This window comes from Oncorhynchus keta, unplaced genomic scaffold (genome assembly GCF_023373465.1).
Source record: "Oncorhynchus keta strain PuntledgeMale-10-30-2019 unplaced genomic scaffold, Oket_V2 Un_contig_8237_pilon_pilon, whole genome shotgun sequence".
NCBI classification, from domain to species: domain Eukaryota; kingdom Metazoa; phylum Chordata; class Actinopteri; order Salmoniformes; family Salmonidae; genus Oncorhynchus; species Oncorhynchus keta.
The window spans coordinates 1-25,736 of NW_026289937.1; the positions used below are offsets into that span (position 1 = coordinate 1).

Genomic DNA, 25,736 nt, shown 5'->3' on the forward strand with positions numbered 1-25,736 from the left:
TTGACAGTATGTTTGGGAAATGGAAAAATGTCATAATCACTGTGTTGTGGGCAACCTTTTTTGCCCGCTTTGAGGACAATACAGTGCCACTGACACGGCCTGCAATGAAAACATGCGGTTTCTCCTTCACTGCAGCCGAGGTGAGTAAGACATTTAAACGTGTTAACCCTCGCAAGGCTGCAGGCCCAGACGGCATCCCCAGCCGCGCCCTCAGAGCATGCGCAGACCAGCTGGCGGTGTGTTTACGGACATATTCAATCAATCCCTATACCAGTCTACTGTCCCCACATGCTTCAAGAGGGCCACCATTGTTCCTGTTCCCAAGAAAGCTAAGGTAACTGAGCTAAACGACTACCGCCCGTAGCACTCACTTCCGTCATCATGAAGTGCTTTGAGAGACTAGTCAAGGACCATATCACCTCCACCCTACCTGACACCTAGACCCACTCCAATTTGCTTACCGCCCAAATAGGTCCACAGACGATGCAATCTCAACCACACTGCACACTGCCCTAACCCACCTGGACAAGAGGAATACCTATGTGAGAATGCTGTTCATCGACTACAGCTCGGCATTCAACACCATAGTACCCTCCAAGCTCGTCGTCAAGCTCGAGACCCTGGGTCTCGACCCCGCCCTGTGCAACTGGGTACTGGACTTCCTGACGGGCCGCCCCCAGGTGGTGAGGGTAGGCAACAACATCTCCTCCCCGCTGATCCTCAACACGGTGGTCCCACAAGGGTGCGTTCTGAGCCCTCTCCTGTACTCCTGTTCACCCACGACTGCGTGGCCACGCACGCCCTCCAACTCAATCATCAAGTTTGCGGACGACACAACAGTGGTAGGCTTGATTACCAACAACGACGAGACGGCCTACAGGGAGGAGGTGAGGGCCCTCGGAGTGTGGTGTCAGGAAAATAACCTCACACTCAACGTCAACAAAACTAAGGAGATGATTGTGGACTTCAGGAAACAGCAGAGGGAACACCCCCTATCCACATCGATGGAACAGTAGTGGAGAGGGTAGCAAGTTTAAGTTCCTCGGCATACACATCACAGACAAACTGAATTGGTCCACTCACACTGACAGCGTCGTGAAGAAGCGCAGCAGCGCCTCTTCAACCTCAGGAGGCTGAAGAAATTCGGCTTGTCACCAAAAGCACTCACAAACTTCTACAGATGCACAATCGAGAGCATCCTGGCGGGCTGTATCACCGCCTGGTACGGCAACTGCTCCGCCCTCAACCGTAAGGCTCTCCAGAGGGTAGTGAGGTCTGCACAACGCATCACCGGGGCAAACTACCTGCCCTCCAGGACACCTACACCACCCGATGTTACAGGAAGGCCATAAAGATCATCAAGGACATCAACCACCCGAACCACTGCCTGTTCACCGCTATCATCCAGAAGGCGAGGTCAGTACAGGTGCATCAAAGCTGGGACCGAGAGACTGAAAAACAGCTTCTTCTTCTAACATTGAGTGGCTGCTGCCAACACACTGTCATTGACACTGACCCAACTCCAGCCACTTTAATAATGGGAATTGATGGGAAATTATGTAAATATATCACTAGCCACTTTAAACAATGCTACCTTATATAATGTTACTTACCCTACATTATTCATCTCATATGCATACGTATATACTGTACTCTACATCATCGACTGCATCCTTATGTAATACATGTATCACTAGCCACTTTAACTATGCCACTTTGTTTACTTTGTCTACATACTCATCTCATATGTATATACTGTACTCGATACCATCTACTGTATGCTGCTCTGTACCATCACTCATTCATATATCATATGTACATATTCTTTATCCCCTTACACTGTGTATAAGACAGTAGTTTTGGAATTGTTAGTTAGATTACTTGTTGGTTATCACTGCATTGTCGGAACTAGAAGCACAAGCATTTCGCTACACTCGCATTAACATCTGCTAACCATGTGTATGTGACAAATAAAATTAGTTTTGATTTGATTTGAACCTTCACCTGTATGACTGTGTTGGAATTGTGTGGACGTTGTTTGATTCCGTGTATGCAAGGTCTCATTTCCAGGACTCTGGAGAGGTCAATGACGCAACAGATGGTGAGATACGGACCGATTCGAGCTCCGACCAGTGGGAGGACGAATACAGATCTCCAGGCCTAGGAGATGGCTCCGTTTCTTTTAACCACGAGCAGCCAATGTTAGTTGAGACTATCTTCAATGTTTAGACAGACGGTTCCTTTCATGAAGATTATGATGAAAATCCTAACAGGAAGAGTTATAATTGGACATAGGCCTAGAACAGTCATTGATGAGTATTGAATGTAAATACAGGTATTGGTTTGGTTCATTCTTGTATAACATTTTTTTTCCATATAGTGTTTGATATATCAGTGTGTATTATTTAGTCATTAAGGGTGGATCGATAAAATAATTTATATGTTTAAAGATAATGATTAAATAATTCTACCCTGAAACCTAACTATTAGGGATTATAGTTTATGTAGCATGTATAAGGAATAATTGAAGTATTAAATGTAAGTCCAACTAGGCTCAGTAGAGACCTGTAAGGGAGAGAAATACGTGTGCCTAAGAAAATACAGAGAACAATTAAACTGTGTTTGACCCGACCTGGCGAGAACTCTGAGAAACTTATGATAGGACAGGGAGTACATCTCAAGGTTTCCCTAATCTCGGCGGAATGGAACTGTCGGCTGGGTAGTGATACACAGTGGTGAGAACTATGGAGAAGGATAAAACTCACCTACTGTTTGTGTGGAAGTATGTGCGTAGGATACCTACTGTTTGTGTGGAAGTATGTGCGTAAGTAAGGAGCAAGGTATAAAATGGAAGTCTTTGTATAATGGACTTCGGAGTACTCTCGTGAATAAACATTTTGACTATTGTAAGCTGGGACTCTTGTCTGTTTCATTCAACCAGAATCTTACAAACTCTGGGTTGCAAGACTGAGTAGATTACTTGAAGTTTATGAACATTGATAACGAAATTATCATAACATCACACCTGTAGGACAGGTACAGGATGGCAACAAAAACTGCCCGAGTTTCACCAGGAACGCACAATCCCTCTATCAGTGCTCAGACTGTCCGCAATAGACTGAGAGAGGCTGGACTGAGGGCTTGTAGGCCTGTTGTAAGCATCACCGGCAACAACGTCGCCTATGGGCACAAACCCAGATTCGCTGGACCAGACAGGACTTGCAAAAAGTGGTCTTCACTGACGAGTCACAGTTTTGTCTCACCAGGGATGATGGTTGGATTCACGTTTATCGCCGAAGAAATGAGCATTACACCAAGGCCTGCACTCTGGAGCGTGATCGATTTGAAGGGGGGGTGTCCGTCATGGTCTGGGGCGGTGTGTCGCAGCATCATCGGACTGAGCTTGTTGTCATTGCAGTCAACGCTGTGCGTCACAGGGAAGACATCCTCCTCCCTCATTTGGTACCCTTCCTGCAGGCTCATCCTGACATGACCCTCCAGCATGACAATGCCACCAACAATACTGCTCATTCTGTGCCTGATTTCCTGCAAGACAGGAATATCAGTGTTCTGTCATGGCCAGCAAAGAGCCCGAATCTCAATCCCATTGAGCACGTCTGGGACCTGTTGGATCGGAGGGTGAGGGCTAGGGCCATTCCCCCCAGAAATGTCTGGGAACTTGCAAGAACTGGCAAATCTATTTACATATGTTAAGTTTGCTGAAAATAAACACAGTTGACAGTGAGAGGACATTTCTTTTTGTTGAGTTCAGGTTCAGAACTTTAGTGAAACAGCACAGTTGGAGAATATATGGCAAATAGAAATCAATATCAGATTGTCTTCGGGGATAGATGGGAGGGGTTGAGGGTAGCTGAAGGATGGGACTGAAAACAAACAAAAGATAACTATTGTAAAATGTACTCTGTCTGTAAAATGCATAGTATGTATAAGCTGGAAGTAGAAGCCCAAGTGCTGTTCTCCATTAGTTTACTCCAATTAGGGGAAGGATGGTAGGGTTAGGGGAAAATAAATAAATAAAGGAAGGAAATATATATATATATATATGTCAATGAGGGAAGGCTCATTTTTCATAATAAAAGCTTGAAACTATGTCTAAAGTCTGTTCACACCATGTGGAAGCCATATGAATCCATGTGGAAGCCATAGGAATCTGGTTTATATCCCTTTAAATGGAGGGAAGGCATGCAATGGAACAGAGAGACAGAGAGACTTCCTGGTTGGATTTTCCTCAGGTTTTCACCTGCAATATCAGTTCTGTTATACTCACAGACAATATTGTGACAGTTTTGGAAACTTTAGAGTGTTTTCTATCCCAATCTGCCATGTATATGCATATTCTAGCCTCTGGGCCTGAGAAATAGGCAGTTTCATTTGGGTATGTTTTTCATCCAAACATCAAAATACTGCCCCCTAGTTGAAGACATGAAGGTCAGTCAATACGGAAAATTTCAAGAACTTTTAAAGTTTCTTCAAGTGCAGTCGCAAAAACCATCAAGCACAATGATGAAGCTTGCTCTCATGAGGACTTCCACAGGAATGGAAGACCCAGAGTTACCTCTGCTGCAGAGGATACATTCATTAGAGTCACCAGCCTCAGAAATTGAAGCCCAAATATATGTTTCACAGAGTTCAAGTAAGAGACACATGTCAACATAAACTGTTCAGAGGGGACTGTGTGAATCAGGCCTTCATGGTCGAATTGCTGCAAAGAAACCACTACCAAAGGACACCAATAAGAAGAAGAGACTTACTTGGGCCAAGAAATACGAGCAATGGACATTCGACTGGTGGAAATTTGTTGTTTGGTCTGATGAGTACAAATTTTAGATTTTTGTGTCTTTGTGAGATGGTGTATTTCCCAACGTAAAAGCATGGAGTAGGAGGTGTTATGGTGTTTGCTGGTGACACTGTCTGTGATTTATTTGGAATTCAAGGCATACTTAACCAGCATGGCTACCACAGCATTCTGCAGCTGGTTGAGAGAATGCCAAGAGTGTGCAAAGCTGTCATCAAGGTAAAGGGTGGCTATTTGAAGAATCTCAAATAAAATCTATTTTGATTTGTTTAACACTTTTTTGGTTACTACATGATTCCATATGTGTTATTTCATAGTTTTGATGTCTTCACTATTATTCTACAATGTAGAAAATAGTACAAATAAAGAAAAACCCTTGAATGAGAAGGTGTTCTAAAACTTTTGACCGGTAGTGTATATATTTTATATACATATAAGAAATACATGGGGATTGGAAATTATGTGTGATAATTTGGAAAATATGCAGACAAGTACACATTGATGGAAGCCACAATCTGTCTGTATTATTAACGCTGATCTAGCTGACCCCCCAAAGAAAGGCTTGAGGTAGAGGTGTTTCTATATACTCCTAAAGCTTGGGCTGAAGGAGACTCTACGAGGACACTGCAAAATGACAAATTATATAATTGACCCCTTAACCTTAACCAAACCCATAGAGACGGAATCCACACAGTAGGGGAAACGGCGCCATTCGCTGCTAGAAACATGAGCATTTCACTGCACATGCGATAACATCTGCAAATCTGTGTACGTGACCAATACACTTTGATTTGAATTTGATGATTGAACTGGGCCATGACAGTTTCTCAAAGAAGGTGCAATGGTAAGATTGATCAGATTTCTGTAAAGGTGTAGGCAGAATATGTTTCAGTGACTTGCATGGCGCCTATAGCCAGAGCCAAACACTGGCCGCGCATTCTGCAAGATTGATTGTCTATTCAAACCATTTAGAAGTAAATGCTTCAGCCAACACCTCCTAATCAAAACACAAATTGTTGTTCAATATTTTGTTTATCAGTACATCATTGTGTTTATATCTCCTTCCTTGGTATAGGCTCTGAGATGAAATAGGCTATGATGTTGCCCTCTTACCACACGGCAATACTGTAGCCTCCCATAATGTCAAATATTTTAAGTAGGCTACCGGTCTATTTACTTTTGAGGACGCTTGGCTATTGAATGAGCGTTGGATAAATGGTAGCCTAATATTTCTTCTGTAGCAGGGAATAAACCAGTCATGTCAGAAAAGGAGAGACATGTCCTGCAATATGATTATGATTTAGGCCAAATAATAAAATAAATATATTAGGCTACATGCTGCTATGCTATCTTCTTAACAACATCTAATGCATCTGTTTTATCATTAAGCAGATGTTTGAATTTTTTAAATTAATTATTCTTGTGCAATCAAACACCATCTCCCCCATAAGAACAACATTTGCTTGCAATACAATTTATCGACCACTAGAAGTTGTGCGTACGAATGGTCTGAGCTGTACACTTTCCCACAAGTTCAAAATTAATAAATACTAACCTTTGTGGGAAATCTGGTGCACACAAGGTTGATAGTTTTGTGTGCACACTCACCTGATAAATGAGACTTCCTAGAAGGCCTTGGTGACCCATTCATTCATTCACATCTCTTCTCTTTCACAACAACATGGATAGAACGGAAGCCCAAAATAGCCCTGGGGATGAGGACGAGGTGAGGACATGGGGGATGGGGACCTGTGACGCAGACACGTACTTACCTATCTCAAAGCTCCCGTCGATGACGCCTGTTAGGTAACTGGGGATGTCAAAGCGCCTCTCCAGCTGGGTTATTGTGCTCTTCATGTAGCTGCCAGACAAGGCCTTGGCAAAGTAGGCAAACGACAGAGCCACAAGGAACATCTGAAGAGCATGAGGGGGAAAAGAAAGGAGAAAGGAAGGCGGCAGAAAGTGAGACATACAGTAGAAGAAAGGGGATGGGGAGAAAGAGATTGGTTGTTAATAATTAATACATATCGGGTTGTACTTGTATCCAGATTTTCATCGTCAGAGAGAGGGGAGAGTTACCCCTGTGTTGCTCTAATGTACACCACAGCTCTACTTTTCATAGGCTCATTAGCCTATTTTAGCTCCTGCTATCACATTTCCTGTTTAATATTCAACTAGGCCTACATCATCAGCACAGAGAAGAGGAGGATAGAAGAGGGAAAGGGAAAAGGGGGATGGAGGTTGAGAGGAAGGCAGAGTGTATCTGTAACTACAGGGTACTGAGGAAGACCCGGACAAAGAGAGGATTAAGGGTCTACATCAGACTTAAGATGGCTCCTTATGTGAGAGACCGATGACTCAACCCTAGCAACTGATGAAGAAAGGATTGGTTTTGACTAGGAGAGGGAACTTATACATTATGGATTGGCCTTCAGTCTTAGAAAAAAAGGTGCTATCTAGAACCTAAAAGGGATCTTCGGATGTCTCCATAGGATATCCTTTAAAAGAACCCTTGTTGGCTCCAAGTAGAACCCAAAATTATTCTACCTGGAACCCAAAATGATTCTACCTGGAACCAAAAGTGTTATCCTATTGGGACTGCTGAAGAACCCCGTGTGTGTCCCAGTCTGTTTCTGATGTCCTTATGGAACTGTCGTGCCAAACATGTTTGGAAATTAGTGACAAGGTGATGGCAAGATAGCACAAACAGATCGGGGACTAGGCTAGGAAAGATGAGCTCCAGCATCCATTGCATCAGTCTTCCCGCTCTGGGCCACTCCGACTAGCAACACCCATCTCTCACAATGAGTAATGTTTGTCTTCTCACAGCGGCACGTCCACATTCCCATGGGCTTTTCCACATCAAAGACTAGCCCGGGAAACTACACTGAACAAAAATATAAACGCAACATGTAAAGTGTTGATCCATTGTTTTATGAGCTGAAATAAAAGATCCCTGAAATTTTCCATATGCACAAAAAGCTTATTTCTCTCACATTTTGTACACAAATTAGTTCATATCCTTGTCAGTGAGCATTTCTCATTTGCCAAGATAATGTATCCACCTGACAGGTATGGCATATCAAGAAGCTGATTAAACATCATGATCATTACACAGGTGCACCTTGCGCTGGGGGCAATAAAAGGCCACTCTAAAATGTGCAGTTTTGTCCCACAACACAATGCCAGAGATATCTCAAGTTTTGAGGGAGTGTGCAATCGGCATGCTGACTGCAGGAATGTCCACCAGAGCAGAGCTCTGTTGCCAGAGAATTTAATGTTAATTTCTCTACCATAAGCTGCCTCCAAAGTCGTTTTAGAGCATATGGCAGTACATCCAACTGGCATCACAACCGCAGACTATTTGTATGGCGTTATGTGGGGTAGAGGTTTTGGTGGCGGTGTAGGTATGGTATGGGCAGGAATCGGTTACGGACAACGGAAAAAATTAAATTTAAATCGGTGGCAATTTGAGTGCACAGAAATACAGGTACGAGATCCTGAGGCCCATTATTAGGCCTGTATTCTGTATTCACATTTGTGTGAAATCCATAGATTAGGATCTAATGAATTGATTTCAATTGACTGATTTCCTCATATGAACTGTAACTCAGTAAAATCTTTGAAATTGTTGCACGTTTATATTTTGTTCAGTATATTTTTTGAAAAGCACCACAACACTCTTCTAGTACACATTGAAATGAGCATGTCTTTGGCATTGTAATAACTGAAAACCCAAACATTATACAGACATTCCTGTGGCACTGTGAAAGAAAGAAAGAAAGAAAGAAAGAAAGAAAGAAAGATAAAGAAAAGAAAGAAAGGAGGCGGTGTCCGAATACGTTGTCACGACTCCGACCGAAGGACACTCCCCTTCCCGTTCGGGTGGCGCTCGGCGGTCGTCGTCGCCCGGCCTACTAGCTGCTACTGATTATTTCCTCCCCCTCCTCATGTGCTGATTGAGTGCACCTGTTTTGAGTTAGGTAGTAAGGCTTTATTAGTCAGCCGGCCCGCAGGGTTCCTTGTGCGGGATTAATTATTGTGATCATCTGTTTGGTGTACTTGTGTGCACGTCTATGGGTTTTGTGTTTTCCCATTTTGTGGGTTTTTTCCTGGACAGTTTAGCCCCTGTTTGGGGCATTTGTTTGTTCAGTACGCCCTGTGTTTTTGTGAGGGTTGGCTTATGTTCAGCGTTTCTCAGTGCATTAAAATAGCACTCCCCTGAACTCTCTGCTTCCTGCACCTGACTCCTCACCCACTACACTCAGACCGTTACAGAATCCCGCACCTCTGGAATGGAGTCAGCAGGAGCAACAGCCACTCTCCTCCCATCGATGGAAGAGAGGGTTCTACATCACACCACCGTTCTCCATCGGATCGGAACGGCGATGGATCTGGTGATGGGAGAATGGACCGATGGGAGAAGCGGTTTCCTCTCTCCACCTTGGCCCCCTCCTCAGGACTCCCCATCTCCCGACTCCAGCAGTCTTACGCTCCCGAGGGTCTATGATGGAGCGGCAGCAGGGTGCCAGGGTTCTTACTCCAGCTAGAACTGTACCTGGCCACCGTCAGACCCTCTCCCTCAGGAGCGGAGAGGGTGAATGTCCTCATCTCCTGCCTCACGGGTCGTGCTCTGGAGTGGGCAAATGCAGTTTGGAATGGCCCAGACACTCTTAAGGAGCACTACCCCAGATGGCCGAGCGGCGGAGAACGACCTATTCCATCTTCGGCAGGAGAAAAGGAGCGCCCAGGATTACACGTTGGAGTTCCGTACCTTGGCAGCAGGATCCGGGTGGAAATACAGGGCCCTTATCGACCACTACAGGTGTAGTCTCCATGAGGACGTCCGCAGGGAGCTAGCGTGTCGGGACACCGCTCTTTCCTTGGATAAGCTAATTGACATGTCAATCCGACTGGACAATCTGCTGGCTGCCCGCGGGCGTTCGGAGAAGGGTCCTGTGTGTTCCACCACCCGGCATCTCCACTCCTGTTCCGATGGAGTTGGGAGGCGCTTTGCCCGGTACCGGAGGAGGCTCTCTCTGCACCAACTGTGGTCGGAGAGGACACACGGCCGATCGGTGCTGGGGGTCCGTCTGGGAGTCGAGATGGCAGGCGGAACATTTCTCGATCACCCCAGGTGAGTCAGCACCAAACTCACCCAGAACCCCCTGTTGGTCACATGTTTGTCTTGATTTTTTTCTTAAAATGTTCCCCTCTTCCCAGCATAGGGCGCTAGTCGATTCAGGCTTTTAGTAAAAAGAAGGCGACTAAATTACCACCACATCGACCAGGAAGGGATTGTGCGATAGATCTCAGGTAAACGCTGCGCTTCCCAAGAGTCACGTGTACCCATTGTCCCTATGGATACATATATCACAGAGTCTCTGGGACAGGGGGTACATTCGGTCCTCCATTTCACCCGTCTCCTCGAGTTTCTTTTTGTGAAGAAAAAGGAGGGAGGATTGCGTCCGTGTATTGATTATAGAGGTCTAAATGCAATCACAGTGGGGTTCAGCTACCCACTACCTCTCATTGCTACGGCAGTGGAATCCTTTCAGGGAGCGCAGTTCTTCACAAAATTGGATCTCAGGAGCGCGTATAGCCTGGTGCGTATTCGGAAGGAGACGAGTGGAAAACCGCATTTAGTACCACATCGGGCCACTATGAGTACTGCGTCATGCCGTATGGGTTAAAAAATGCTCCCAGACATTTTTCAATCCTTTGTAGACGATATTCTCAGGGACCTGCACGGGCAGGGAGTGGTTGTTTATATCGATGACATTCTGATCTACTCAGCCACTCACGCCGTGCATGTGTCTCTGGTACGCAAGGTGCTTGGTAGACTGCTGGAGCATGACCTATACGTCAAGGCTGAGAAGTGTGTGTTCTCCAAATGAGCCGTCTCCTTTCTGGGTTATCACATTTCCACCTCGGGGGTGGAGATGGAGGGTGACCGCAGTAAGGCCGTGCGCCAATTGGCCGACTCAACCACGGTAAAGAGGTGCAGCGGTTATTGGGTTTTGCCAACTACTACCAGAGAGTTTATCCGGGTTTTTGGCCAGGTAGCGGCTCCAATTACCTCACTGCTAAAGGGGGGCCCGGTGCGGTTGCGATGGTCAGCAGAGGCGGACAGAGCTTTCAACAGGTTGAAGGCGCTGTTCACGGATGCACCCGTGTTGGCGCATTCCGGACCCCTCTCTAGCATTCATAGTGGAGGTGGACGCGTCCGAGGCTGGGGTGGGTGCCGTGCTATCACAGCGCTCGGGTACGCCACCAAAACTCCGCCCCTGCGCTTTCTTCTCGAGTAAGCTCAGCCCAGCGGAGCGTAACTATGATGTGGGGGACCGGGAGTTGTTAGCGGTGGTCAGGGCTCTGAAGGTGTGGAGACACTGGCTTGAGGGGGCTAAGCACCCCTTTCTCATCTGGACCGACCACCAAAATCTGGAGTATATTCGGGCAGCTAGGAGACTGAACCCGCGGCAGGCAAGGTGGGCCATGTTTTCACTCGATTCGGTTCACTTTATCATATAGACCGGGCTCCCAGAACGTGAAGGCGGACGCACTGTCCCGCCTTTACGACACGGAGGATAGGTCCACCGAACCTACTCCCATCCTTCCGGCCTCACAGCTGATGGCACCGGTGGTATGGGAGGTGGACATCGAGCGGGCATTACGGGCTGAACCCGCGCCTCCTCAGTGTCCGGCGGGGCGGAGGTACGTGCCGCTTGGTATTCGGGACCAACTGATTCGGTGGGCTCACGTCCTACCCTCCTCGGGTCACCCTGGGGTGGGGAGGACAGTGGGGAGCCTTCGGGGAGGTATTGGTGGCCTACCTTGACTAGGGACGTTAAGGTTTATGTCTCCTCCTGTTCGGTATGCGCCCAGAGTAAGGCTCCTAGGCACCTTCCTAGAGGGAAGTTACAACCCCTCCCGTTCCACAACGGCCATGGTCACATCTATCCGTAGATTTCCTGACCGACCTTCCCCGTCTCAGGGCAACACCACGGTTCTGGTGATTGTGGATCGGTTCTCTAAGTCTTGCCGTCTCCTCCCGTTGCCCGGTATCCCAACAGCCCTACAGACTGGGGAGGCATTATTCACCCACGTCTTCCGGCACTACGGGGTGCCGGAGGACATCGTTTCTGATCGGGGCCCCCAGTTCACGTCCCGAGTATGGAGGGCGTTCATGGAGCGTCTGGGGGTCTCGGTCAGCCTGACCTCCGGTTATCACCCGAAAGTAATGGGCAGGTGGAAGAGTAAACCAGGAGGTGGGTAGGTTTCTGCAGTCGTACTGCCAGGACCGGCCAGGGGAGTGGGCGAGATACATCCCCTGGGCTGAAATGGCCCCAGAACTCATTACGCCACTCCTCTACTAATGTGTCCCCCTTTCAGTGTGTTGGGGTACCAGCCAGTCCTGGCACCGTGGCATCGAGCCAGACCGAGGCTCCTGCGTTGGAGGAATTGGTGCAGCGCTCCAAATAAACCTGGAGGGCCGTCAAGGAATCCCTTCAACAGGCTAGTGGACGGCAGAAAAGGAGTGCTGACCGCCACCGCAGTGAGGCCCCGTGTTTGTACCAGGGACAGGGTCTGGCTCTCGACCCGAAACCTGCCCCTCCGCGTGCCCTGCCGGAAGCTTGGGCCACAGTGTGTAGGGCCGTTCAAAGTCCTGAGGAGAATAAACAAGGTGTGTTATCGATTACAACTCCCTTTCTATTATCGTATTAACCCCTCGTTTCATGTCTCTCCTCAGGCCGGTGGTAGCTGGTCCCCTACAGGACGGTGAGGTGCTGGAGGTCCCTCCTCCCCCTCTGGACATCGAGGGGTCCCCGGCGTATACGATACGGGCCATTCTGGACTTGAGACGCCGGGTGAGGGGCCTGCAGTACCTCGTGGACTGGGAGGTACGGTCCGGAGGAGAGGTGCTGGGTACCCACCAGGGACATTTTGGATCCGTCAATGTTGAGGGATTTCCATCGCCTCCAGCCGGATCGCCCTGCGCCTCGTCCCCGGGTCGACCTCGAGGCTGGTGTCGGCGTGCTGCGGGAGCCACGCGTCAAGGGGGTACTGTCGTGACTCCGACCGAAGGACACTCCCCTTCCCGTTCAGGTGGCGCTCGGCGGTCGTCGTCGCCCGGCCTACTAGCTACTACTGATTATTTCCTCCCCCCTCCTTATGTGTTGATTGAGTGCACCTGTTTTGAGTTATGTAGTAAGGCTTTATTAGTCAGCCCGCAGGGTTCCTTGTCGGGATTAATTATTGTGATCATCTGTTTGGTGTACTTGTGTGCACGTCTATGGGTTTTGTGTTTTCCCATTTTGTGGGTTTTTCCTGGACAGTTTAGCCACTGTTTGGGGCATTTGTTCGTTCAGTACGTCCTGTGTTTTTGTGAGGGTTGGCTTATGTTCAGCGTTTCTCAGTGCATTAAAATAGCACTCCCTGAACTCTCCGCTTCCTGCGCCTGACTCCTCACCCACTACACTCAGACCGTTACACTCGTACTCAAAATAGAAGGAATTTTGAGTACACATTAGACTAGACATGTACACTTTTTTATAGAATTGTAAGAAAATGCTTTAAAACTGCAAAATGTCTGCATCCCATGAAAGAAATTGTAGAATTGCAGGAAATAAGTTTTAAACCTGCAAAATGTTCTCTCCGCCAACAAGAGGGGTGTGAACGGTTTGTGTCATGATCAGTGCTTCTGCCAATTGAAATAGGAGTGGCACGCACATGCGGGATGTTCCCCAATGCTGGGTCTGAGTGAAAAACTTTGGGAACCACTGCATTAAATGACGTATTCTTAGTATGGGTGTGTCTAGTACGTTGATATTTGTTGCTTACTGTATACAGTTTTACTAAACAGTATGTTCTAAATAGTATGATCAGTACAAAGTATGTAGTTTTTAGTAAGTGGTAAGAAAGACAGATTTTGAACACGACCAGAGAGTGAGAGCGATAGAGAGAGAGATAAAGCAAGAAAGAGAGAGAGAGAGAGAGAGAGAGACTGAGAGTTGAAGAGGAGACCATTTGTGGATTAAATGGCTGGTTAAACGAGTGTTTTAATGGATCCCTCAGCAGTGATGTCCTTTGCATGTTCTGCATACAGGCTACAGCACACACCAACAATCCATCCAGCCAGTCAAAACTATAAAACAAACAAAACATAGCAATCCGTTATGGTACCATTATTGTTCATTTGAGGCATTAAGAAATTAACTCATGAATGATAACACCCCAGAGAGTTTACGTTAGTATGTATGATCTACACTGGCAGCCAGCCAAAAATCACTAGAAAGCACAAGCCCAATTACAGAGATAAACATCAATTCAGGCTTACAACCACAACTGGAAGACAAGTGATAATTCAGGGTCTAATTCATGGTCGGATGGGACATTATCTCTCCCAAGTGCATTGTAATTCAAAATGGTCAGGGGTTCCTAATGAACCTTCAAGGCTGTTCGCTTGCAATAGCATATGCCTCATTAACAACCTCCCCCTCTTTCTAACCATACTACATTATATTTAAAACATACTGTTTAGTACAAACGTATGCAGTAAGCAACAAATATCAACATACTTCTCATCCATACTGAGAAGGCGTCATCAAATGCGAAATCACGCTTGTTCCTCACCATTCGTACATTTTTGTGGAGCACATCCCTATTCTGATTATCAGCTGTTGTCGAACACATGTGGGTGTGAAAAGACGATTATCTTCCTCAATAGTGTGCAACGAATTCTACTCGATGAAATAAATATACCATCCTGGCATTTAAAGTATACTCGATTTACTAAATGTCACAAACGCAAAAAATATATATATTTTGCATACTCAAATGGACTACTATTTAGGAAGCAAGTACGGGTATCTGGACATGGCCAATATCTCCCTCTGTCTGGGTCTCCCTGTGTCTCTCTCTCTCCCCCCTTTCTATCTCCCACCCTCCCTCTCTCTTCATTTTCAGACAGTCAAATCCAGAGCAGCTGTTGGGCAGGAGAGGTAGGAGAGGAAAGGAAGGAATAAAGGAAGACAGGAGAGATATCTTCCCTTATTCCTTCCTTTCCTCTCTCCTGCCTGGGCCCAACAGTCAATTAGTTCTCTAATTCCCTCAGGGTAGACAAAGACACGTGAAGAATACAACCTTTTTGTTGTTCTAAGCTAATCATGGCTTCAATTCTGTAATCTCTCACTCTCTCGGGGTTTGAAAATGGGTCAGAAAACCTTGGTCATGGTTCTCCCTGTGCCTTGTAGTCCTGATTGAGGGAACCAATATCAATCAATCAAAATGTATAGAGCCCTTTTACATCAGCCAATGTAACAAAGTGCTAATACAGAAACCCAGCCTAATACCCCAAACAGCAAGCAATGCAGATGTAGAAGCATGCTGGCTAGGAAAAACTCCCTAGAAGGCAGGAACCTAGGATGAAACCTAGAGAGGAACCAGGCTCTGAGGGTTGGCCAGTCCTCTTCAGGCTGTGCTGGGTGGAGATTATAACAGTAGATGGCCAAGATGTTCAAAAGTTCATAGATTACTTGAGATCCACTTCACGCATGTAACCTATTCTTTCCTGCAAATAATTTAGTGTGGGTGAGCGGTTTGCTGATGTCAACATTGTGAACAGCGTGCCCCATGATGGCGGTAGGGTTATGGTATGGGCAGGCATAAGCTACAGACAACGAACACAATTACATTTTAGCGATTGCAATTTCAATGCATAGAGATACCGTGCCAAGATCCTGAGGCCCATTGTCGTGCCATTCATCTGCCAACATCACCTCATGTTTCAGCATAATAATACACAGACCCATGTCTGTCGCAAGGATCTGTACACAATTCCTGGAAGCTGAAAATGTCCTAGTGCTTCGATGGCCTGAATACTCACCAGACATGTCACCCATTGAGAATGTTTGGGATGCTCTGGATCGATGTGTATGACAGCGTGTTCCAGTTCCTGCCCATATCCAGCAACTTCGCACAGCCAATGAAGAGGAGTAGGACAATATTCTACAGGCCACAATCAACAGCCTGATCAACTCAAATGTGAAGGAGATGTGTCGCACGTCATGAGGCAAATGGTAGTCACACAAGATGCTGACTGGCTTTCTGATCCCCGCCCCTACCTTTGTTTCAAAGGTTTATGACCAGCCAATGCATATCTGTTTTCCCAGTTATGTGAAAGCCATAGATTAAGGCCTAATTTATTTCAGATGTCTGACTTCCTTATATGAACTATAACTCAGTAAAATCTTTGAAATGGTTGCATGCTGCATTTATATTTTTGTTCAGTATACATGTTTATACAGGAGAATAATTATTTTGTACATTTAAAACATTTTTTTTACAAAATAGAGGCATACAAAGACAAAATAAATGTGATACAGTGTGGAAATAATAACATGACTGAAGGAAATGCATGCACTACTCATGAATTTTTTTTTGAACTTTGATTATTCAAAAACATAAAATACAGTCAAAAATATGATATTTTGGCCATATTGCCTGAGCTAGATCACAGTTAGATCACATTACACATGCATGGAAGTAGCAACCTGACCAGCAGCCAAACCTTGCACGTGACCAGAGCCCTCTGGAGCCTAATTTCCCAGAATTTACCACTACGGCTTCAGGATTTCCTCTGCTGGTAACTCTATCGGAGGCTATTAGAATACAGAGAGCAGCAGAGTAATCTCAGGTGCCTAAGGGTTTAGAGAAGAGCTAACAAATCCTAGCTAACAGCTAACAAATCCATTCGGCTCTTCTATAATGACATGGCATTTCTAATGTTTCGTTATTCAGAGACAGACACAGCAGCCTAGTAGGTAGAACACTTTGCATAAGCTTGTCTGCAATGGGACTACATAATTATATTGTCTCTAGAATAAATATCCTGTATCAACAGAGCAAAGTAGAATGGCATGTAGGCCTAGAATCTCTCTTACACTAATAAAAAACCAATAACTCAGTGATCTGCATTTTAATTGAAAGGAAAACACTGTCTGAGCCCAGCTCTGAATTTATGTCATCACATCTATGGTCCACATGTGTGTCAACATGTTTAAGTCAAATCTCACTGGCAGCACTGTCATAACTAGCATAGTCACAGTTAATCAGCTTTAGTTAGCCATACGGTTTCAATGCAAGGCCATACAATATATCCTTTCTTTACACCCCAACAAAGGGTCTATAGAGTGTTCGCAGTCACAATTAACCCATGATCAACCCAAATGGCTTTTTTTGCATGGTCATATTATGCCTATCTAGGTTACACGTGGGTTAGCCATATCTATGACTAAAAAAAGAATACTTTTTTACAATCTGAGCTCTATTGTATTTCTTTTTTTAGATCTTTGATTTCTAAAATGTCTTCTAGCCATAGAAATGGCTACATGTGAATATTCAAACATAAGTTGATCTTAGCCATATTAGCCCCATTGCCTCATCTCATTGTGAATATGAAAGAAAAGGTAGCACTTTACCTTAAAGAACAGAAATGACCAGGAAGTCCATTTACTATGAAATAACATGGCAAAATGGTAATAAACTAATCATCTATTAATTACTCAGGCTATTTGTTTCTTTGGGATTCATTTGAATCAAGCACCACTAGTGTCACCTTAGAGAGCTTTTATGTCTCTATTTTGGTTTGGTCAGGGTGTGATATGGGTGGGCATTCTATGTTCCTTTTTCTATGTTTTGTATTTCTTTGTTTTGCCGGGTATGGTTCTCAATCAGGGACAGCTGACTATCATTGTCTCTGATTGGGAACCATACTTAAGGTAGCTTTTTCCCACCTATGTTTTGTGGGTAGTTGTTTTCTGTTTAGTGTTCTTCACCTGACAGGACTGTTTCGGTTTCACATTGTTATTTTTGTTTCAGTGTTCAGTTCAATAAAAGTCATGAACACCAACCACGCTGCACTTTGGTCTGATTCCTCCTCATCCGACGCAAGCGACACCCGTTACAACTAGGCACCATTTGGTTACACCATTTGTGTACCAGAAAGTACCCATTCGAGTTACCACGTACTTTCCTGTTAAATAGTCTACCAATACCAGTGGAAACAATCTGACAATATGCTAACAAGTAGAATATTGTGATATGTATTTATCATGGCATTATAGTTCAAACAAGCACCATAGAACCCCGAGCCACACCGGCGGGCTAACTAACAATCCTGAGAAACTGACCTTTTTCAACTTTGAACATACTTCAACAAACAGTCTTATTTTAAGAGGCTGAGACACCATTGTCTCATGTAGCTTTAATCCTGAAGAATAACAAGCTGCTACTCTCTAAGCTCTGAGGTGGACGCAAATCCTTTGTGTCAGGGGGAAGGATGTTTTTAGGCAATTAAAGGCCTACTCCTTGATTAAAAAAACAGCTATAAAGCTGAAGGGTGGGGCTTCACAAAATATTCACTAAACACCTATTTTACAGTGGCAGTTGACGAGACTATATCTGACTAAATAGAGCCAGAAAAACTAGAAGTAAACTAAAATGATTTTTCATTTCAGTTTACTAAAACGAGACAAAATTATCTACGTGACTAACATCTGACTACTAAGTGTGGACTGGACAAGAGTTTTTGAAGAGATTGAGAGCTTTTCAATAATAATCATGAATAATATTAGCAACACAGATGTGCAGTTCTGTTAAGCAGTGGGAAGGATGTGTCACACCCGGGCAACACAGCCGGTGAGCTGCAGGGGAGAAAGCGATGCGTGTGGGCAGAAAAGCAGACAGGCTCCGCTCCGGCTCCATTTATACATAATACGCAGGTGACTCTCTTGCTTCACTTGAGCTAACCAATCACCACCAGCCTTCTATTTAGCTACCCTTTGCCTTAAGAAACACACACTGCTTTAAGAAATAAAAACAATAGCAGCACTGAGTTTAATAGGAAAACAAAAGTCTAGATATGTTTTCTCTCCCTTGAGTTGGCTATAGAAAAGTAGTCTTTCACACTGCATTTCATACACAGGTTCTGTAGCCAACGTAGCCAAGTCTACCTCTATTCCTGAGAGAAAACTGATTAATTCTAGACCTTAGGCTACCCTTCAAAGGACATGACCCATAAAACCGCCACTACGTTTGTTCGGCCACTACACTATATCTGACTGGGTAAATAACTTTATTTTGAGTTAATGTGGACCCAGTGGCTCAGACTTGAACACTTGGACCAGGACACGAGCACTGGGACTCAGACTTAAGCCATAGGGACTTGTGACTCAGACTCGATCCGTAGCTTATGCCTACCCATACCGCTACCATGGGGCACGTTGACATCAGAAAACCGCTCGCCCACACAACGCCATATAAGTGGTCTGTGGTTGTGAGGCCAGTTGGACATACTGCTAAATTCTCTAAAATGACATTGGAGGCGGCTAATGGTAGAGAAATTAACATTCAATCCTCTGGCAAAAGCTCTGGTGGACATTCCTGCAGTCATCATGACAATTGCACGCTCAAAACTTGAGACATCTGTCGCATTTTGTTGTGTGACAAAACTTCACATTTTAGACTGGCCTTTTATTGTCCCCAGCACTAATATGAGTCTAATATGTTAGTATTTGTTGCCTACTGCATACAGTCTTACTAAACAGTATGTTCTAAATTGTATGTAGTAGTACACAGTTTTAGTAAGTAATAGGCGAAACAGATTTCGCACACGGCTATGGACTGTCAGCTTTAGCATCCACTGTGTCTATGAATTTGAGGGTGGCTACAAAATTTCCTTGGCCCATTCAGTTTATAATTTCTTTGTATTTTTTTATTTAACTAGGGAAGTCAGTTAAGAACAAATTCTTATTTACAATGACGGCCTTCCCGGCCAAACCCAGACGACGCTAGGCCAATTGTGTGCCGTTCTATGGGACTCCCAATCACGGCCGGATGTGATTCAACCTGGATTCGAACCGGGGCACATGTTTAGTATTAGTGGATTGAATATATCTCTTTGCCCGAGTGGCGCAGTGGATATATCAAAGGAATTTAAAAGGGAGAAAGAGGATGTAGGCTGAGAGTTGTGAAGCAAGTTCAGGGGAGTGAATAACTGTAATAAATAAATGAACAAAACAAGAAACACAAACAGCACACCGACATGAAACAGGAACAATGGCAACTGGGGAAGAAACTAAAGGGGAATGACATATAAAGGGCAGGTAATCAAGGAGGTGATGGAGTCCAGGTGAGTGTCATTATGCGCATAACGCTGGTGACAGGAGTGCTCAATAACGAGCAGCCTGGTGACCTAGAGTCTGGAGAGGGAGTACACAGGCCGGAGAGGGAGTACACAGGCCGGAGAGGGAGTACACGGTCCACTCCAGGATCAGGAGTGAACCGGTCACCTCTGCTAAGGCGTGGGAACCTGTCGATCCGGCTGAGGCGCGGAAACATAATGACCTAGAGTGCCGGAGAGAGAGCATACGTGACAGTACCCCCTCCCTATCGCATTCGGCTCCAGCCGCAGGACGCCAAACCAAAGAGAAGATTCCGGGGATCCGGAGTGGACTGGTCGCCTCCGCCTCAGCGCAGAAACCTCACAAACCGGCAGAGGCGTGAGAGCCTGATGAGCTGGCTGAGATCTGCCCGGTTGCCTCAGTCGAGGCACGGGAACCTGTTCACCAGCTGAGGCATGGGAGCCTATCGAACACGCTGAGGCAAGGCAGCCTGTCGAGCCAGCTGACGCATGGGAGCCTTTCGATCCCGCTAAGGTATGGAAACCTGTCAGGCCAGCTGAGGCCAGGTGAGGCCTCCCAGGTAGCTCCAGTACGGACACCCGGACCCGACATCACCTCCAACACCAAAACATACAACAACAAAAACACTCCCTGATGCTTCCCCTTGTTTATGGCATCATTCTGTAACGCTGTATGCTGAGAGTCGGGAAGCAAGTTCAGGGAGTGAGTACATTTAATATATAAATGAACAAAACAAGAAACACAAACAGCGCACCGACATGAAACAGGCATAATGACGACTGGGGAAGAAATCAAAGGGAATGACATATAAAGAGCAGGTAATGAAGGAGGTGATGGAGTCCAGGTGAGTGTCATTATGCGCATAACGCTGTTGACAGGTGTGCGCCATAACGAGCAGCCTGGTGACCTAGAGGCCAGAGAGGGAGCACACGTGACAGTTCCTAATGTGCTCTGTTGGGAGAGCAACGTCAGTCACTTTTCATGTTTCACTATGGCAACAACGTTCGTTGGCAGGTATTGGATTGACTGACATACTTTCCAGAGTGCTTCAGGAGAAAACAACAGAAGTCCATAACCCGAGAGGGTAGAACTGAGCTAATATCCTTGGGATATGGACCACTACATTGGATCTCTCTGGATATATTGTCCCCGTCCATACAGTCAGCGGGGTTCTCCGTTCATCGTGCGGACAGGAAGAAGGAACTTTCCGGGGTGGAGGTGGAGGAGTATGTCTCATGATTAACAACATGGTGTGATTGTGGTAATGTACAGGAATTCCCAATCTGGAATAACACATCTAATTCTGACCACATTAGCTCCCAAAATAATTTTTGGGGGTTATATTCACTGCCTACACAGCGACGGCTCTCAAGGAACTACACTGAACTTCGTGCAAACTGGAAACTGCATATCATGAGACAGCACATGCTGCATACTCTCCCTTCCGGGATGGCTACAAGGCCCTCCCCAACCCCTGCCTTCTGCAAAGGGAATGGAAACACTTCAGGAAGTGAAGCTGAGCAAAGACATGTATTCAATCCACTAATACTAAACATGTGCTTGTATCTTAGAAAAATCTGTTTTTATCATTTTGATCTTAGCGCCATCTTGAATTGCCATAGTAACGACTGACACCCATGAGTCATTGGTAGGAGTGAGAAAATTGGGAGTTTGGCGTGAAGACTGAAAGTGAATGCTGCCACTGTGGCGCTTCACCTTTACTGGACCTGAACGATTTCTCACAACTTTGACAGCTCAGGACAACAATATTAAGGTAAGAAAATGTATGCAATTCGTTTTTATGTTGGTAATTATAATATGTACATTTTAGAGTATTTTTTCAGATTGATAAGATGAGTCTGTGAAATAACATTTTGATAACAAGTCGAGTAGACAAATCCGCCAAAACGAGACAAGGTGGCTACTTGATTTAGCTCGTCTTTTTCTTTTGGATGTAAATGTTATCTTATTGATATCTGTACAAAATAAAATATTCATATTGACAATTTGAAGAGCATTTTTCATTAGGTATGAGCTAGACCTAGCTAAAACGAACTGGCTAACGTTAGTGATTAGATATAAAAATAGCTAGCTAGCTAGCCAGGCAAAAGAGAGGGCTGCTGCATGATTGCTATTTCACCAGTAAAATGTATGATTCCCAAATAGCTAGCTACAATCATTATTAGCTAGCTAGCTAACTAGCTACATATTTTCAGTTTTTAATTTTTTTTATCTGTGATTCCTAAAAAGAGTATGCCTTCTGGCTGCCATCTAACTTGAACAATTGCCTTCCATTTATGATTCCTTTTTACGTGCTGAAGGGTAATCGTCACTTGGGGAAGACGAGGACGAAGAGGATGAGATTGAAATGGAGGAACTGGAGGAAGTTGAGAAGCAACCACATGATGCTGATGCCTCTCAGCCAAGCTTTTTGACTGGAATTTAACTGTCAATTATTTATTATTATTATTATTATTATTATTATTATTATTATTATTATTATGTACTATTAGGCAGGGGTGAAAGTAAATGTAATTTATTCCCAGTATGGGACCTCCTATTTGTGCATGACCTAATCAAAGAATTACATATAGAATCCCCATTAATTTGATTGGATTTCTATGGGCCTAATAGTCAAGATTTGTTATTTAACTTTTACAATGTATTAGGCTACCCTTTAATGTGGCATAAACACAACCAGTCATGATTTCATAACATTTTCAACAAATGTTTTCATCAAATTTTCAAACAATTATTTAAAAGCTCATGTCGGCTACCTGTGCACAGTACTCAGCGAAAATGGTTCTTAAGCCTCATTTAGATATTTTCTGCTTATAATTTCCGACATTTGGTAAGCTATTTGTTAGTCAACTTGTCTATAATTAGATACATGTTGCTTCTCTTCTCTTCTCTGTCATTACTTGATGCTTGTCTAGAATACTACATAAAGCATTGTTCACCAGAACGATGTCATAAATCGATAGAATGTTAATGATGCATTGATCAATCTAGTTGACATTGGTAAAGTTCTTTCAAATCAAATCAAATTTTATTTGTCACATACACATGGTTAGCAGATGTTAATGTGAGTGTAGCGAAATGCTTGTGCTTCTAGTTCCGACAATGCAGTAATAACCAACAAGTAATCTAACTAACAATTCCTAAACTACTGTCTTATACACAGTGTAAGGGGATAAAGAATATGTACATATTATATATTCATAAATATTACATAAGGATATATGAATGAGTGATGGTACAGAGCAGCATAGGCAAGATACAGTAGATGGTATCGAGTACAGTATATACATATAAGATGAGTATGTAAACAAAGTGGCATAGTTAAAGTGGCTAGTGATACATGTATTACATAAGGATGCAGTCGATGATATAGAGTACAGTATATACGTATGCATATGAGATGAATAATGTAGGGTAAGTAACATTATATAAGGTAGCATTGTTTAAAGTGGCTAGTGATATATTTACATCATTCCCATCAATTCCCATTATTAAAGTGGCTGGAGTTGAGTCAGTGTCAGTGTGTTGGCAGCGGCCACTCAATGTTAGTGGTGGCTGTTTAACAGTCTGATGGCCTTGAGATAGAAGCTGTTTTTCAGTCTCTCGGTCCCAGCTTTGATGCACCTGTACTGACCTCGCCTTCTGGATGATAGCGGGGTGAACAGGCAGTGGCTCGGGTGGTTGATGTCCTTGATGATCTTTATGGCCTTCCTGTAACATCGGGTGGTGTAGGTGTCCTGGAGGGCAGGTAGTTTGCCCCCGGTGATGCGTTGTGCAGACCTCACTACCCTCTGGAGAGCCTTACGGTTGAGGGCGGAGCAGTTGCCGTACCAGGCGGTGATACAGCCCGCCAGGATGCTCTCGATTGTGCATCTGTAGAAGTTTGTGAGTGCTTTTGGTGACAAGCCGAATTTCTTCAGCCTCCTGAGGTTGAAGAGGCGCTGCTGCGCCTTCTTCACGACGCTGTCTGTGTGAGTGGACCAATTCAGTTTGTCTGTGATGTGTATGCCGAGGAACTTAAAACTTGCTACCCTCTCCACTACTGTTCCATCGATGTGGATAGGGGGTGTTCCCTCTGCTGTTTCCTGAAGTCCACAATCATCTCCTTAGATTTGCTGACGTTGAGTGTGAGGTTATTTTCCTGACACCACACTCAGAGGGCCCTCACCTCCTCCCCTGTAGGCCGTCTCGTCATTGTTGGTAATCAAGCCTACTACTGTTGTGTCGTCCACAAACTTGATGATTGAGTTGGAGCGTGCATGGCCACGCAGTCGTGGGTGAACTGGGAGTACAGGAGAGGGCTCAGAACGCACCCGTGTGGGGCCCCAGTGTTGAGGATCAGAGAGGAGGAGATGTTGTTACCTACCCTCACCACCTGGGGGCGGCCCGTCAGGAAGTCCAGTACCCAGTTGCACAGGGCAGGGTCGAGACCCAGGGTCTCGAGCTTGATGACGAGCTTGGAGGGTACTATGGTGTTGAATGCCGAGCTGTAGTCAATGAACAGCATTCTCACGTAGGTATTCCTCTTGTCCAGATGGGTTAGGGCAGTGTGCAGTGTGGTTGAGATTGCATCGTCTGTGGACCTATTTTGGCGGTAAGCAAATTGGAGTGGGTCTCGGGTGTCAGGTAGGGTGGAGGTGATATGGTCCTTGACTAGTCTCTCAGAGCACCATGATGACGGAAGTGAGTGCTACTGGGCGGTAGTCGTTTAGCTCAGTTACCTTAGCTTTCCTGGGAACAGGAACAATGGTGGCCCTCTTGAAGCATGTGGGAACAGCAGACTGGTATAGGGGTGTTTTGGGCTGAGTTGGCCCGCAGGCCTTTATGGTGGAGTGGCCAGACATAATCCACTCCTCTGCAAAGAAACGACTGTAAAAGTCACATGACAGCCCACTTGGAGTTTACCAAAAGACACGTAAAGACTATCAGGCCAAGAGAAACAAGATTCTCTGGTTTGATGAAACCAAGATTGAACTCTTTGGATTGAATGCCATGCGTCACATCTGAGGAAACCTGGCACCATCCCTAGGGTGAAGCATGGTGGTGGCAGCATAATTATGTGGGGATGTTTTTCAGCGGCAGGGACTGGGAGAATAGTCAGGATCGAGGGAAAGATGAACAGAGTAAAGTAAAGAGATCCTTGATGAAAACCTGCTCCAGAGTGTTCAGGACCTGACTGGGGTGAAGGTTCACCTTCCAACAGGACAATGACCCTAAGCACACAGCCAAGACAACACAGGAGTGGCTTCTGGACATGTCTCTGAATGTCCTTGAGTGGCCCAGCCAGAGCCCGGATTTGAACCCAATTGAACATCTCTGAGAGACCTGAAAATGGCTGTGCATCAACGCTCCCCATCCAATCTGACAGAGCTTGAGAGGATCTGCATAGAGGAATGTGAGAAACTCCCAAAGATAGGTGTGCCAAGCTTGTAGCGTCATACCCAAGAAGACTCGAGGCTGTAATCACTGCCAAAGGGTCTGAATAGTTATGTAAATGTAATATTTCTGTTTTTAATTTTAATACATTTGCAACATTTTCAAAAAACTGTTTTTGCATTCCGTTTTGGAGTATTGTGTGTAGATTGAGGGGAAAAAACATTATAAATCAATTTTAGAATGAGGCTGTAACGTAACAAAATGTGAAAAAGTCAAGAGGTCTGAATACTTTCCGAATGTACTGTATATGCGTTAAAACA

The 25,736-nt window shown here is 45.0% G+C and overlaps 1 protein-coding gene across 1 annotated transcript in view; it reads right to left on the bottom strand.

Moving 5' to 3' along the window:
- Positions 1–6,588: 6,588 nt before the first annotated feature.
- The window catches only part of LOC127926777 (solute carrier organic anion transporter family member 1C1-like), a gene marked incomplete at its 3' end in the record, with an annotated part of 36,681 nt that continues 17,533 nt past the window's right edge, over positions 6,589–25,736 (bottom strand). The window contains exon 3 of the mRNA XM_052512403.1: positions 6,589–6,730. Within this exon, the coding sequence (XP_052368363.1) occupies positions 6,589–6,730 (142 nt within the window). The remainder of the gene's footprint in view (positions 6,731–25,736) is intronic.